The sequence below is a fragment of the Pollicipes pollicipes genome, unplaced genomic scaffold (genome assembly GCF_011947565.3).
Source record: "Pollicipes pollicipes isolate AB1234 unplaced genomic scaffold, Ppol_2.1 Scaffold_2555;HRSCAF=2994_pilon_pilon_pilon, whole genome shotgun sequence".
In the NCBI taxonomy this organism is placed as follows: domain Eukaryota; kingdom Metazoa; phylum Arthropoda; class Thecostraca; order Pollicipedomorpha; family Pollicipedidae; genus Pollicipes; species Pollicipes pollicipes.
The window spans coordinates 1,486,344-1,502,482 of NW_023596136.1; the positions used below are offsets into that span (position 1 = coordinate 1,486,344).

General features: G+C 54.6%; 1 protein-coding gene across 1 annotated transcript; it reads right to left on the reverse strand.

The window, feature by feature from the left end:
* Window positions 1-427: 427 nt before the first annotated feature.
* Window positions 428-12,059, reverse strand: LOC119107330 (uncharacterized). The gene is made up of 7 exons (XM_037230760.1): window positions 12,035-12,059; window positions 11,367-11,732; window positions 10,592-10,721; window positions 9,249-9,418; window positions 8,893-8,937; window positions 1,893-1,916; window positions 428-1,157 (listed from the first exon to the last, which is right to left on the reverse strand). Exons 1-7 carry the CDS (start codon window positions 12,057-12,059, stop codon window positions 1,048-1,050), a joined length of 870 nt encoding a protein of 289 aa, XP_037086655.1. The 3' UTR covers window positions 428-1,047.
* Between the last annotated feature and the right edge of the window lie 4,080 nt (window positions 12,060-16,139).

Consider the following 16,139-nt stretch of genomic DNA (forward strand, 5'->3'; position numbering starts at 1 on the left):
ATACGTGTTAGCATACCGGTTCGTTTTTTCGTTGTTTTTTAGGGGTAGGGGGCTTCATAGGGCGAGAAGGATGTTTTGGCCTTGAACGTTCAAATACTTAAGAGCGTTTAGAACTTTGTCCTTAACTGCATGTCGCAGTCTGCTGTAATGCCTTCGTATGTTGGAGCAAGACCGGTGGTCGAAATATAGCATGAATGTTTGACATGTAATTAAATACACATCATTTCTAATTTGATATCATTACGAGGAAAACGCGGTCAAATGGTCAACAACATAGCCTTAGCGCACAGCTGTTTCGGATCACTATTCGCTTTTAATTCCTTCGAGGAAAGGTAAGAAATTTCTAAAACAGCACGTTGGGCCGGTTGAGAGCGAAAAAGTAGTCTTCCTGACTGTCTCACAGAGACGGACGCGAGGAATACGCACGATTCAGATGTATTGTCCCCGCGCGGATTGTGTGATCATCCTTGAAATAGCACAAACGAAATCAAGCAAAGCGACGTGTGAAATAAATAAATGGATGCCTTGACGAGCCCATGCGAATGAACTCAGTTAACAAGACACCATAGCACTATTATTTGATAGCGGCTCTCTGCAGATGCGTATCACAATCTCAACACTCCAGTCAGTATGCAAATTCACATCACGCAGCCGCACTGAACGTCACATTCATTCGAAGCCGTCATTCGAGGGATGAACCACCCATTGTTGAACCTGCTGCGGACATCCAGTATGCTGGAACGTTACCACGGCACCGCACTGGTTCCGAATATCACATTCAGGGTCCGAAGAACGCTGATTGGTCGGCGATTTCTTGCCTCAAAAAGGGTACATGGCGCCGTCGGCCCGGGCTCGTCAAGCACCACACCTTGCGACGCTTCTGAAGCGAGCCTCCGCAGCGGACCAAGCCTAGCCTCATCTCCTGTTGGGCGTCTGGCTCCAGGACGTCCAGGACGTCTGGCTGGGCGCTTGGGCCGCCCCGGCTCGTGTCCGCCTCAGGGCGATACAAGTCGACAGCCGGCGGTCGGTTGACGTGTGGTCGCCCGCTCAGTCGGCAGCCTCAGCGGCCCTCCGCCACAGTCGCCAGGCGCCGAGCCAGCAGAGCAGCGAGGTCAGCAGCGTCGGCGCCGGCCCGCCCAGGGCGTTCGCCGCCCGGCCTGCAACAGCGGGACGGCGCCGCTCGCTCACCGCGCTCTGGGCGCGCCTCGGGGGCGTCCGTCCGCCAGCGACCAGAGGCTGCACGCTGACACTGCGACCTGGTCACGAGGGGTCGGCTGAAGGCAGTCTTTCGATCGGTGGCAGTGGTGCTTCTAGCCCGGACACGCCTGATTAAAGTCGTGGATACTGGAAACACCAAGAAGCTTTGTGGAGGTAAATATCTAACGCCGACTAGTTGCTATTAGCCGTGTTTCCATTAATTGACGGTTGAGAATTGCATGTAGTCAATGGGTGTGGAAGGGCCACACCCATGTCACGTACCGACTAACTGGTACAATTCATTCGAACAAATTGCACCTATGCTTGGCGCTCATCAGTCAGACGATAAGTTGCGCGATAGTCTGAGTTAATTCAATTTGTGGGCCAAGCACATCAACAATTAATTGAAACCTCACAAGTAAAACCACCAGCTGAAGCTCTCGCAACAGCCAGACCTAAATGACCAGATCTCATTTGAATACGGGAATCCGGCAAGTAGTCGCTGTGGGGGTACCTATTACACGGGATTATTGAACGCACCGATCTTAAACGTACGCGGGTGTGGCCCTGATACCTGGGGGTGAGGGCAGCAATGCTATTTAGGCCTCGGCTTTAACAGTCTCACGGAACTGGCGATCAAGCAGTATCGAATGCCTCCTGCAAAACTAATTACAAAGTTAATAAGAGATGTCTACCTGCGGCTGAAGGTTTGAATCCACCTGAAACAAACAACAGTGATCGATCACCCACTCGTAAGCTATTTCAGCGGCCCATAACAAATGTCAGACCACGATAACAGGGAAACAAACACTCAGTCCTGCACACAAGTATGACAACCGGCAATTAACCAATGCAATTCTGAATTTCAGGGATGGGGCTCGTTAAAAATATATGTTCGGAAGTTCCAGACGTGTTTCCAAAGTCAAGCCCACTCAGGTCCGACGCTGCCAATGAAGGCATCAGTTGTGCGCAGCCTTCATCATAATTATTTACCCGATGCAATACGTAATTCCAGGATATGGCCTCAAAGCGTTTGGTATCGCTGCAGCACATTCTGGTGCGTTTGATGTACTCCATTTCGTGGCCTAAAGTGCTGGTCGTTCAGCTACCGACCGGATATATAACTGAGAAGTGTCTTTCTCTTTGAAAATGGAATAATTATAGACGAACGCGTCAAGCCACCAATATGCTAGCTGCCGCCGCAGGTTCCAATTACGTGAGCCGGCCGTCACTGTGAACTGCGTCTGACCAGCCGGTGGCGTCCGGTGACATTTGTGACCTCAGTCCCAAACCGTGGCCAGCTGGCCAGTGGACGAGGTGCGACCGCTCTAAGCCAGTGACCACTGGCAGGTGCGGTGCTCTGAGCTAGTGGCCGGTGGCAGGAGCGACCGCTCTGAGCTAGTGACCGATGGCAGGAGCGGCCGCTCTGAGCTAGTGACCGATGGCAGGCGTGGCTGCTCCGGGCCGGTGGTCGGTGGCAGGTGCGGCCACTCTGAGCCAGTGGCCGATAGCAGGCGTGGCCGCTCTGAGCCGGTGGCCGGCGGTGGGGCTGTCGCCGCCGACGCTGCAGAGTGTCCTCGCTCCCGGGTGTCGCGGCCGGAGGCTGGGCTTATTGCAAAAAGTCCCGCGGCGCCGGCGGTATCCATCGGCGGGGACCGCTGGTGCCGACAGCACCGATGTGACGCCTGGCGCTGTCCGGGCGTCGACAGTCAGGCTGTCTCCCGACCACGGGTCATGCACAGTGACCTCCTGCCACAGCAACCCAACGAGAAAAAAACGCCAACGCCATAACGCCAATGCCATAACGCCATTATCATTAGCTGATCGAGCTGTACGGCACACGAACACCTGAGGGTGCGTGTGGTGTGTGTTTTCGCGCACGGGCAGCCTGGAGCGGGCATTGCTGCATCGCGCAACCCTGCAAAGCCTCCGAGGTAGCGGTTTTCCAGGGAAAATCACTGCCCTCTTAACAGACGTAAGATTCTTTGCAACAACAAAGTGCACCGTCCGCGGAAAATTTCCCGTGCAAACTGGGTCAGCACAAGACGTAATCACCTGCCGGTGGTCTCGGGAGAGCAATATTCACCGGAGCTGACGGTGGCCTGGCTGGGAGATTGAGTTCCCCGTGGGAGCACCCGTCGCCCTCCCCAATCGATGGGGGTGTAATCGAGGAGCGGCGAATTCATTAGTTATTGAGCAGCCGAGTCTCCTCGTGTGCAGCCGGTCGGCATGGTAAACAGGGCCCGGTACAGCCGGTCGGCGGGGTAAGCAGGGCCCGGTACAGCCGGTCGGCGTTGTGGACAGGTTCCGGTACAGTCGGTCGGTGTGGTAAACGGGGTCCGGTACAGCCGGTGGGCGCGGTAAACAGGGCCCGGTACAGCCGGTCGACGGGGCAAACAGGGCCCGGTACAGCCGGTCGGCATGGTAAACAGGCCCGGTACAGCCGGTCGGCGGGGTAAACAGGGCCCGGTACAGCCGGTCGGTGGGGCAAACAGGGCCCGGTACAGCCGGTCGGCATGGTAAACAGGCCCGGTACAGCCGGTCGGCGGGGTAAACAGGGCCCGGTATGGTCGGTCGGTGGGGTAGACAGGGTCCGGTACAGTCGGTCGGTGTAGTAGACAGGGTACGGTACAGTCGGTCGGTGTAGTAGACAGGGTACGGTACAGTCGGTCGGTGTAGTAGACAGGGTCCGGTACAGCCGGTCGGCGTGGTAGACAGGGCCCGGTACAGTCGGTTAGCGGGGCAGACAGGTCCCGGTACAGTCGGTCGGCGTGGTAGACAGGGCCTGACGCAGTCGGTCGGCGTGGTAAACAGGGCCCGGTACAGTCGGTCGGTGTGGTAGACAGGGCCCGGTACAGTCGATTAGTGGGATAGACAGGGCCCGGTACAGTCGGTCGGCGTGGTAAACAGGGCCCGGTGCGGTCGGTCGGCGGGGTAGACAGGTCCCGGTGCAGTCGGTCGGCGGGGTAGACAGGGCCTGGTACAGTCGGTTGTCGGGGCAGACAGGGCCCGGCACAGTCGGTCGGTGGGGTAGACAGGGTCCGGTACAGTCGGTTAGCGGGGTAGACAGGGCCGGGTACAGCCGGTCGGTGCGTTAAACGGGGCCCGGTACAGTCGGTCGGCGGGGTAGACAGGGCCCGGTACAGCCGGTCGGCGTGGTAAACAGGGCCCGGTACGGTCGGTTGGCGGGGTAGACAGGTCGCGGCGCAGTCTGTCGGCGTGGTAGACAGGGCCTGGAACAGTCGGTCGGCGGGGCAAACAAGGCCCGGTACAGCCGGTCGGCGTGGTAGACAGGTCCCGGTGCAGTCGGTCGGCGGGGTAAACAGGGCCCAGTACAGTCGGTCGGCGTGGTCAACAGGGCCCGGTACAGTCGGTCGGCGGGGTAGACAGGTCCCGGTGCAGTCGGTCGGTGGGGTAGAAAGGGTCCGGTACATTTGGTTGGTGCGGTAATCAGGGCCGGTACGGCAGGCAGCGGCCCATCCGCACGAGAGACCTTTGGTCGGAGTTCCCAAATAGCGCCGAGTAAAGACAGGGAGCAGCCCACAAGAGAGGATCTCGAGATGGGGCTCTCAAACAGCGCCGAGCAAAGACAGGCAACAGTCTGTACGAGATGGTGGTTCCAAACAGCATCGGATACGGCGGGGACTAGCGGGCATGCGGAGCCTCCAGGTGGAGCTAACAGACGCCGCTGTATAACGGAGGTCACTACAAAGGCCGCCTAGGCCGGGTCACCTCGGGCTGACTCTCAGAAATCCGACCGAACGCCAGACTCAGCGCTCAGGCTGCAGAACCGCACAGCCAAAGGCTCGACGCACTCTGAACGCTCCCTTATAACGGAGAGCTCTACATGATGCAGTCCACTCTGGTATCTCACTGCTGGGTACACTGCAAACGCTCCCTTATTACGGAGAGCTCTACATGATGCAGTCCACTCTGGTATCTCACTGATGGGTACACTGCAAACGCTCCCTTATTACGGAGAGCTATACATGATGCAGTCCACTCTGGTATCTCACTGATGGGTACACTGCAAACGCTCCCTTATTACGGAAAGCTCTACATGATGCAGTCCACTCTGGTATCTCACTGCTGGGTACGCTGCAAACGCTCCCTTATTACGGAGAACTCTACATGATGCAGTCCACTCTGGTATCTCGCTGCTGGATACACTGCGAACGCTCCCTTATTACGGAGAGCTCCGCATGATGCAGTCCATTCTGGTATCTCGCTGCTGGATACACTGCGAACGCCCCCTTACTACGGAGAGCTCCACAGAACGCAGCCCACGCTGGCATCTCGTAGCTGGGGATGCGGTCTCTATGCGCGACCAGCGACGGCGGGCGGACAGACAGAGCCAACCACAGACGTAAACACAGATCCACGCGGAAAACACTAGGGGCAGTGTCAAAAGAGTCTTTGTCCACAGAGCGGCCGACGGGGCGGCCCACTCCTTTGTTTCGGCGACTGGTCATAAGCTGCCGTTATGAAGGGCATCGATCCAGATTACACGGTCTGGCGCGCGGCAACTGTAGCGCCGGCCATCGGCGGGCTGATGATGTAACGCCCCCGCCATAATGACGGCGACGCCGCCATAAAGACGCCGCAGTGCCGATGCATCGCCGGAGTCTGCCGCTCTCCCTGTTCCGCTAACAAGCAGTATCGACAGGAAGTCGTCGTCAAATCTTCACCGCGCGCTCGTAAAGTTCCGTCAAACAGCATCCAAGTGTCTGACTTTTTTTGTCAATCGCGGTCCGGTCCATCAGCGGTCGGTCGACGGCCCCGTCGAAGCCGACAGGCGGGCGGAGCCGCTTGCAACAGTACACAGGCCTGCACCGGCGCTGAGGGGCGTTAGCGCTAGTTTTAGTGCTTCAGATCCGTTTACTAGACGGCCCGCCCGGACGGCTGCACCTGCCAAGTGCCAAGTTCTGTCGGCCTGTCGCGTCCAAAGTACGACTGGCAGACGGTGAAAAGAAGAGACTGCACGCAACCGTAGAGGCGCACCCGGGCCGCGTTGTCCGCGGCGCACCCGAGCCGCGCTGTCCGTGGCGCATCCGGGCCGCGCTGTCCGCGGCGCACCCGGGCCGCGCTGGTCAGTGGCGACCGGGCCGAGCGTCCGTGTCGCACCCGGATGCCGCGTCCGTGTCGCACCGGGCAGCCGCGCTGTCCGTGTCGCACCCGGGCCGCGCTGTCCGTGGCGCACCCGAGCCGCGCTGTCCGTGGCGCACCCGGGCCGCGCCGTCCGTCGCATCGTCGCTCACAGTATTTGTGCGAACATCAGAAGACGTGACGTGGTGACCTTTGCGAAGAGATGTGGTATTCCTGTTTGGATGGTGACGTCAACAAGCTAGACGACATATTTTCATAACAGACAGTTGCTCAACTGCCCTCACTTCGGTTATCGCATCCACAAAGATGTTTTAGCTGACACGGCTATAACTACTGTGGGTGACGGGTGGCCTGGCACTGGCCCGTGTTCAGCATGGTCCGCTCACGGGGCTGCAGCTGCTCGGCATCTCAGGGGATCGCTGCTCGCTATGACTTGCTGCATGTGGTGCTGGGCGAAGCGCCCATCGAACCCAGCAACCCAGGGGGTTTCCGTCTGCGGGACCTCCGGGACGCCACACTGCCCGACTGCGAGCGTCAGGGATCTGGGACCAGGCGCTGTGAGGTGACGACGGATCCAGCAGCGACTGGCGTTAGCACACTTACAGCCGTGACTGACGTCAGTAAACTGACTGATCCCCACGTGACTGACGTCAGGGGATTAAGTGATCCACCCATGACTGATGTCGGCATACTGACCGATCCCCCGGGACTGACGTCAGTAGACTGGCCGATCCACCCATGACTGACGTCAATATATTAAATGATCCACCAATGACTGACGTCAGTAGGCTGACCGGTCCACCCGGGACTAACGTCAGTGGACTGACTGATCCACCCGTCACTGACGTCAGCAGACTGGCCGATCCACCCGAGACTGACGTCAGTAGACTGACCGATCCACCCGTGACTGACGTCAGCAGACTGACCGATCCATCCGTGACTGACGTCAGCAGACTGACCGATCCACCCGTGACTGACGTCAGTGGACTAACCGATCCAGTCGTGACCGACGTCAGCAGACTGACCCAGCGGAGCGTGACTGATGCCGGCAGACGGGCGGCAATCGAGCGTGAGCGGGCGTGGTCGGCCGCGAAGACGAGGCGGCCAGCCGCACATGGGGCCGGCGCCGCCCGGGCGCCGACGATGGAGGGAGCAGGGTGGCCCGCTCACCACCACAGTGTGGGAGAACGGCAGAGCACGGCTGGGACCTGGTTCTTGGGGTACGTTCTCCTGCTTCGACATATTTTTTGTGATCGATGCGTGTCAGCTTTTGTTTTCCCGTGGCTTAGTTGGTTCGAAAGCTGGACATCGGACGACTCGGGTGGCATCAGGTATGTTTGCATTCCAAAAATGCACTCAGTTATTTGGTTTTATAACACAGTCAACTGGTAAGAGGTTAGAGAGCATAGGACGTCGGCAGAGGGCGCCTGTATATTGCCTGACATTATTGGAAGAGAATATACTTTGGCCAAAATTGTCGTTTGAACTGCAATGGCTCGGGTGGGAGAGGGATGAAAACATCGCCCTCATAACAAGCTGTTGTTAGGAAGAGCTATCATACGAAAGTCATTTATTCACAACATTCCACCAAGTTTCCTTGTGCAAAAATAGTCAAAACGCTATCTGAAAAGCCTCGTTTCTTTTAACACATCGCTGTAGGCTAGTCATGAGCATTTCTATAGTTCTTGTCACCATTAAAATCAGCGCACTTCCAGCAGATTAGCTCCTTTTGAAAGCCGCCTGTTTTGAAATTCAAACACACGTACGGATCATGTGAGCAGAACGCATGCACAGTTGTAACAGAGCGGTATGAAGTACATGAGCTGTTGCAGCCATGCATGGGGCTCGGCCTTGCATCTCCTGAGAGTGCGGTAGATCACCCCAGAGTAACCATGCACGTTGTTAGTGTGGGGATTGTGCACTAGTGGAGGTGGTGCGCGTGGCACCGGCTATTGTACACAGGTGCATCAATTTGCATTCCTTTTCGAGGCCTTAGATCCCCTCAATGTTGATTTGGGCCCCTAATGCACGTGGTGTTATACAGGTGTGTAAATTTGCCTTACTTTTTTACGGACTTCGGCGCCCTCAATGTTGATTTGGGCCTCTAATTCTGGATTGGGCATTAACACCTTTGCTGGAAACTTTTCAGTCACAAATGCTTCTACTCACGCAAAATTTACGTTCTTTGTGCATGATTTAATGGTCATGACTATCATGCTGTGAAAACAAGTACTTTTTGGTAAATTACACCGAATGAAAATCAAAGCTGCCGTTCGTAGAAATACAGTAGACTAATTCCTTTCCGAAACACACCTTTGGCGTTGAATTGTTCGTCAGGCCATCGGCTTACCTCCTCCCCCTGCATAAAAAATGGTGTTCTTGGTTTTGTACGCATTGTAATTTATAGTCCATGACGTGTCTGTTTTTCGTGCACATGAAGTGCTGTGATTTACAATTATGTTTGTAATAACACGGCATTAATCAGACTAGCTTATCTCTCATTTTGGAAACAATACATCTGTCGGTGACTCGTAAGGATGGAATGGCAGGGGCTTTGTAAATAGCTCAGCACGAGTGGCACATGCATACCTTTTGCCGAGACAGCTGCCTCTGGCGGCCCCATGTGATCAGCCCCTGAAAATATGGGGCTGGATAAAGGGATTCCAGTAAAGCAAGCCTGGGTACATCAGCAAACTTACATGAATAGTAACAAATTGTGACTACCAAGACAGAATATCATCCAGGGTGAGTTAAGTCAGCGCCTTGCGAAACATATTAACGCCTGCAAATGCTAGCGAAAGTGAGTCTGCATTGCAACCAGATTTCCTGCATATCTCATTTATTGCGAACGGTTTTGGGCTTAAATTTGGATCCACTACAAGTGTAAGTTTGTGGCTTGAGTCAGCAGATGCAGCCCTACCTGACGCCGGCGTCGATCGACGTACCGGGGTAGGTGATTTGGTGCACTTCTTGGTGGTCTGTGTCCGGTATGCTCATGCTGCAGACGAAGAGGGTCTGGTCGTCCAGAAACTCGTCCCGGGTCAGCCAAAAGGCGGTCACCACATACAGACCGTCCCGCCAGGACACGTACTTCTGGAGCGCCTCAATTGGCACCCTGATGAGCAGAGCAGTTTGCGGTCAATGCGCCTGAATGCGTTCACTTCCAAGGTGATAGAAGATTTGCCATGGCATTCCGATTAGGGATCAAAATGATCAAACTTTGGTTCGAGAGCGCTTGTTATTGGTTCACACCACCTAGCTGATATCACTTCAAGCTTAAGTATGCATGTAGTCAACTAGCCATATCGAGCCAAACTGAGGCATGTGGTCGTTTCGTAACACTGAACGGCAGAGCGAGCATTCCTCTGTATTTCTGTCTGACTGAAAAGTCCGAACAAAAATGCCGGTCGAGCTTCATCTGCACCACTTGGCTGATAAATTTGGAATACAACTAACGATTTTTATATTGTGTCCAGAGCCGAAAGTCGTCATCCAAGTCATTTGCATGTTTGCTTTTCTGGGAGCAACGGTGGCAGCTGGCGTGGGCCTGATCCGTCGTTGGGTGAAGTCGACGCGCTGCTACAAGACGCCTTCTCGCGCGTTTGCTCTCGGACGTCAGTGGCCCGCTGCGAGCGCCCAGTGTCGGCGTGGCGCCATCACAAAGGCATTAAAGCGCAGCTAGCCAACGGTAAATCACTCCGTTATCACTCAGCGAGTGGGATGATTTACTGTGCGGCCCCAGTGGCCTCATCAGACAGCGGAGTCGGCCGCGCGCCATCAGACAAAGTGGCGCCATCAGAGAGCAGCCACCACATCAGACAAAGTGGCGCCATCAGACAGCAGCCGCCACATCAGACAAAGTGGCGCCATCAGAGAGGATCCACCACATCACACAAAGTAGGCGCCATCAGGGAAAAGCCACCACATCAGACAAAGTGGCGCCATCAGACAGTAACGCGTGGGGAGCGTCATCAGACGTAGGCTACTAGACTGGGCGTCATCAGATTTAGGTACCACACTAGGCGGCATCAAGCGTGGGTACCAGACCGCAAGCCATGAGATGAAGGTACTTTACCGAGCTTCATCTGACGTAGGGCCACGACCAAGCGTCATCAGACGCTGGCATCAATTGTCAGACAGCGTTACCGAGTCGGGCGCCATCAGACATGGTACCAAGTCCGCGCCCTCAGAACGGGTGCCGGGTCGGCGCCATCAGGCATGGCACCGGGCTGGGCGTCATTAGACGGCGCCAGCTGCCGGCCATCGGCCGTTGCGGCGGAGGGCTTACAAGGAGCGCGTGTTAGGTCCGCGGTAGAGCTGCACGTGCGGCTCCGGGTACACGCCCTCCATGTGGCACGTGACGTTAACCATGTCGACCCCGTGCCGCGTGTAGAACAGAGTCATCCGCTGCGGAGGAGCTGCGAACATACGGAGCGTGGCGTCAGCTGGCTGAGTCAACAACGGGGTGTCGGGCGTGGCACAATAACAGGGACCTGATAGGAGAGCGGGCGTGGAGACGACAGGGCGGGAAGGCAGACCAGGGAGGTGAGGGGAGCGATAAAGGAAGAGAGGGGAGGGAGGAAGAAGAAAAGTAAGAAGAAGAATCCTATTTTTCTTCAGTGAAAGAGGGAGAAAGAGATGGGGCGAGGGAGAGTTAGGGAGGGGAAGGAGAAAGAAGCGAAAGCGGAAGAAAGCAGAAGGAAAGAGAGAGAGAGAGAGAGGGAGGGAGAGAGGGGAGCACAAACAGGATATAATCATTAGGTACCAAATCCACACGCCTTTGGCTATGTTATTGCATATTGTGATGTAGCGTTCGCACTCGAAGCAGCCATATTGTGAACACTGAACGAGATCCATGACGGTGTTGAGGAAAGGTCAGAAAGACAGGTGGAGAATGTCAAAGGACTGTACAGCCTGTGACTTAACACAGGGTGCACAGAACATGCAGGGACCTACGCGGGCAGCATACTGAGAACCTTCACGTTATCCTGTCGGCTTAGCTTACATGGTAAACAGCACGGAAATCGAGCTCTGAGTGTTGCCAGTTCATGGCGCGCGCGTACCGTACACGATGAGCCTCTGGCGCAGCAGCTTGCTGTCGAGCGCCGAAGTGGCCCGGCAGAGGTACTCGCCGCTCAGGTTCACCGTGGGCCGCAGGATCTGCAGCGCCCGGTAGCGCTCGTTGGTGTCCTCCGACGCCTGGTACTGCAGGTTGACGTGGTGCTTGAGCGGACCGAGCGCCTGGGGCGCCATGTCGTGAATCCACTGGTACACCTGTGTGTGGCCCGACCGGATGTGGAACCACTTGACGTGGAACAGCACGTCACTCTCGGCCAGCGTGTAATTACAGTCGAGCACCACCGACTTGTTGGTGCCGTCCCGCACCACCACGGGCGCCTCCTGCTGCGCCAGGTGCGACGAGCCTCCCGCTGCCGACAAAGGGGAGGTCATGTCAGCGGGCGGACAAGCATAGAAGGCTAGCACGACAGGCCGAGTCAGCAGAGTAAGTTGGCAGGGCAGGCCTCCTCAGACGGCTTGGTCGGCGGGATACGTTGGCAACGAGGTCATCGGGACAGGGCGTGTCGGCAGTGGGGTCACCAGGGCGTGGCGTGTCGGCAGTGAGGTCATCAGGTCAGGGCGTGTCGGCGGGCCAGGTTATTAAGGGTAGCAAGATCCTAATAGCGCAGCTGGGAAGGCCAGCTGGGCAGGGGTCAGCACGGATGCCACGCACACCAGATGTCAGTAGGGCAGGACATGGCGATGGACCAGACAGTGAAAGGGACTGCGGACACTGGAGAAGCATGACGACATTGGACCGATCTCGTTGTTACTTTGCGAAATGCACTGTGGCAGCGACAGTGCAGTGTAACTAAAATGAGACGTTGGCTCTCTGTCTCGTTCTCTGGAAAACAAATACAACTAAGAGCGTACAGACGGTGGGCGCAAACACTCTGATGTTTGTTTTTTGTTTTTGGTCCCATGTGCCCCTGTGTGTGCATGTCGTAAGTATAGCCCCGCATGTGAGAAATGGCTGGCAACAATGCATGGAGATCGTGATACTCAATATGCAATAAACACGGCATGGAAACATTAAGGAATTTGTAATGCACTTCGGAAGTGGGTGATGAAGTATGCTTTGAGTGCAAAAGCTGGTCGATAAGCGCTCCCAGTCGCAATAAGTCATGGAGACCGCTGAATAATTTGTGCCGCGGAACAACTGTGCGGCAGTTTACAGTAGTGGGGGATGGAGCTGAGACAGCTTTACTTTGAAAACCTCTTTTGGCTTTAAAAAAGCATCTGCGCTTAACAGGGCAGCAGTCTGCTCTGTACGATTCCGCCGGAAATATTGTCAGTATGACATTTTTGCGGCGCGGGACGGGCGAGGCGACAACATCGTGATTATAACTGTGCAGATGATAACGAAACATAATAGATTGGTACTATAGTTATGTATAATCATATGTAGTTAGTGTAGTCCATTCTCCGTGTTCCGTCAGTATAGTCTATCTCCGTGTTCCGTCAGTATAGCCCGTTTCCACTGATCTAAGCCATACACCTCCACCCTGTCGGGAGAAGGGGCCTGGACCAGCGCCATATTGCCGTCACATTTATCAAGCCCGCCTGGCTGACCTAATCAGAGGCGTCTGTTCAGTGACAGCGCCGGCTCCGCCTACCCGCCGGTCCGGAAGAGCTCGAGAGAGGCCGCCCCTGCCCCGCACATCTGTGTCCAGAGGGAGGTCAGACGCTGTCCCGCCCTCACGTGACGGGGAGGGGTCAGACGCTGCGCGGCACAGATGATACAGGGAACGATCGGACAGTGTCCTCCACAGATGCGGCGGACTAGAGTCAGACGCCGCTTTGCCCTGCCGTGACATGGAGCGTTCACGTCATCACGTCATCACGTCATCCCGTCACGCACGGACCCGAGAGGGAGAAATCAGACACTTCCCCTGACAACCGTGACGGAGAGGGACCAGGCTTTACCCTGCACAGATGCGAGGTGAGAGGCACACGACATGCAGTACAGATATATGGAGAAGCGGCGTGGAGTAGTCAGACAGTAGGAGCAGGGCGGCGATAGTGTGGTGCTTGACGCGTCTGCACTAGCCACCGCGCGCCTGGGAAACCAGAGGAACGAACTTCGATTCCCCACGGTGCCCGCCCTTCCTTGACGGTGAGAAGCAGACGCCGCCATATGGCCTCAGCAGCTGAGCGCGTCATCAAGCGCCCCAATCACACACCGTCCTGCACAGATGTGATAGCAGCGGGTCAAACGGTGCCCAGCGCCGACACAGCAGACTGGGACCAAGTCTTCACGTGCCGTACAGCTTGACGCATGCGCATACTTTGACTCATGACATATATGTGTGCTTCTATTTATTTTTGACTATTCTTGAGCCATTCATGCTGACAGGGTGTAAGCGCGTCAATGGCCAGACGAAACTTAAAGCCTGCTGCATACGTCTCATAGCGTCCCGACATTGCGCAATGATGTCAAGCAAGCCATAAACCACCGTTTCAAAGGCTAACACGGCTACACTTATCAATCATTTCATGCCAGAATATTTATCACCACGCGGGTATGTTAAGCAGAACCAGCTTTCGTTTCCCAGGCGCTGCATTTCCTCGTGTAATTGGCTTCCTTTTGACGTCCGCAAATGAGCTCAGGATCTTTCACAAGCGCTTTAACTGGCAATAAAGCTTACGGGGACAGCAAAGCGGATCTGGAGATTGCGCTTTGAGGAGTGGTCATTAAGCCGACGCTGCTCAATGGAGGAGGCTCAAGGCACGTGCCGCCATGAACGGTGCTGACAGGGCACCGTGGGAAATTACCGCCTCGAGCGGGCGGCGGGCCGCCGCGTGATGAAGTGGGCACTGTGTTACAGCAAGCAGCCTATCTTCCCCGTCAGACATAGTTTAACTCGTTGGGAAGACAAAGTAATGAGATTAGTAGTTCGACCAGCACGCTTTTTTTCTTAAACTCCTTGCGAACTCCTTGCGAAAAATTGCCGGTTAGCTGCGATACTTCAATAGCAAAGGAATTAAACATCGTGAAAGGCAAGAGGTTTAAAGCGCTGATCCTTGACTGGGTCTTAGCTGAGCCTCTCGCCATCTCAGCTGAGCTCCTCCGTTTTAGCTGAGTCCCCACCCCCTCCCTGTCTCAGCTCGCCCCTCCTCCGTTTCAGCTGAGCACCTCCCCTTGTCAGCTGAGCACCTTACCCCGTCTCAGCTGAGCCCCTCCCCGTCTCAGCTGAGCCCCTTGTTTCAGCTGAGCCCCTCCCTTGTCTCAGCTGAGCCACTTCCCCGTATCCGCTGAGCCCATTACTCCGTCTCAGGTGAGCCCCATTCCCCCGTATCAGCCAAGCCTCAATCCCGTCCCAGCTGAGCCCCCAGCCCCCATTGCACGGAGAGTCAGCGACTAGTTCAGGAGCAAGCCATCCACATTTTTGCGTTCCGCGAGGTGATTTAATGGCCCCTGCCTACGCGCCGTGTCACATGATTAATGCAGTACCCACAACCTCGATTCCGCATTCCCACTTCACGTAGGACATGTAAAGATACAAAGATATCCGATTTAATCTTGACCTGGCAATATTTGATGGGAAGACAATGTCCGTATTTAACAATAAAAGCTCAGCGTATAAACAATTCCACGTAACTGGCATTGTTTATTTTCTTCGTAGTAGCTTCCTTAGACTGAGAGTACTGTAAATCAAAATGCTTCAATATTATCCCTCAAATGGCTGTCTTTGGCAAACACGCTGCGATAACTTACCATTGTACTTTTCATGTTCTCTTAATACACAAGCGCCCTCCTACATATAAAACACAACCAAAGAAAATGTGTGAGAATGCCGCAGGATTATCATACATTTTGAAGTTAGAATCAGAGTGTTATTGGTGAATTTGCATTCAGATTAAGATTAGCTCCGATTTGAAAAGACTCGATTATTTGAATCGAAAATTCGAATTTGGCAACGTTTGGTGGTTCCTAGCTTCAAAACATTTGCATTGGTTTCTGGCTGACTTCTCCCAACGCTTCTTTTGGTAGTGCATTTCTGAATCGTCCAAAATTGGAGATGGGTACATGCTCAATAAAACGCAAGATGAGTCTCTCAGTTCAACTAAGTACTGCGCACGTGTGCTGCATTTATTTTAGGGCTTGTTTCAATGCATGAATTTGCATATGAAAACTTAAGTGTTCGTGATTGCACTATGTGTTTCTTTCTTCGGCATATTCCTTAACTTAACCCAATTTATAAGATCATACCATGTCCGGCAATCCAGCGTGTTCATCGATCAAGAATTGCCGGTTTGTTGCTGGCCCTGCTATTAGTTTATTGCTTACATTTGTGCTGTGCTGGGCAAGGCGGACTTTGGAGATTATGCAAAGTGAGCGTTCAACTTTTCGTGTGGGATTTCGAACTGCAAGAGCCATCTTGAAGATAATTCGATGTAGTCCACAGCCCTGCCCCTCTTAAATCTCGAAAATAGACCGTCCCAACCCTGTCCGTCGAAGATATGCAGACTATTTCGGGGAGACTGTTTCAAGGTCACCCAGGCATCCATCCTGTCATAATATCCTTATTCAAATCTTGCCTTTTCATTAGCCATGCGGTGATCAAGACCAAAAAATACTACTGTCTTGCCGTTAATACGTGGCGTTCGCGAGCACGATTTCCAGATATTACGTCCCTCATTTAGCTCTCCATGTTGTGCAAGATACAATAATGTCATCAAAACATAACGTATTGAGAAGCACATGTACTAAAGAGAGAAATTGTGTTGCTCAGAAATTGTGTTGCTTGGTACTTCGTCCTTCTGAACAGGGATGT

Coding starts and splice junctions, on each gene's coding strand:
- LOC119107330 (XM_037230760.1), bottom strand. CDS start 12,059: ATGTCCTGCCCTACTGACATCTGGT. Junction 10,722..11,366: donor CCAGAGGCTCATCGTGTACG/GTACGCGCGCGC, acceptor GTATGTTCGCAG/CTCCTCCGCAGCGGATGACT. Junction 1,917..8,892: donor GGCAGCTGTCTCGGCAAAAG/GTATGCATGTGC, acceptor TGTTTGTTTCAG/GTGGATTCAAACCTTCAGCC.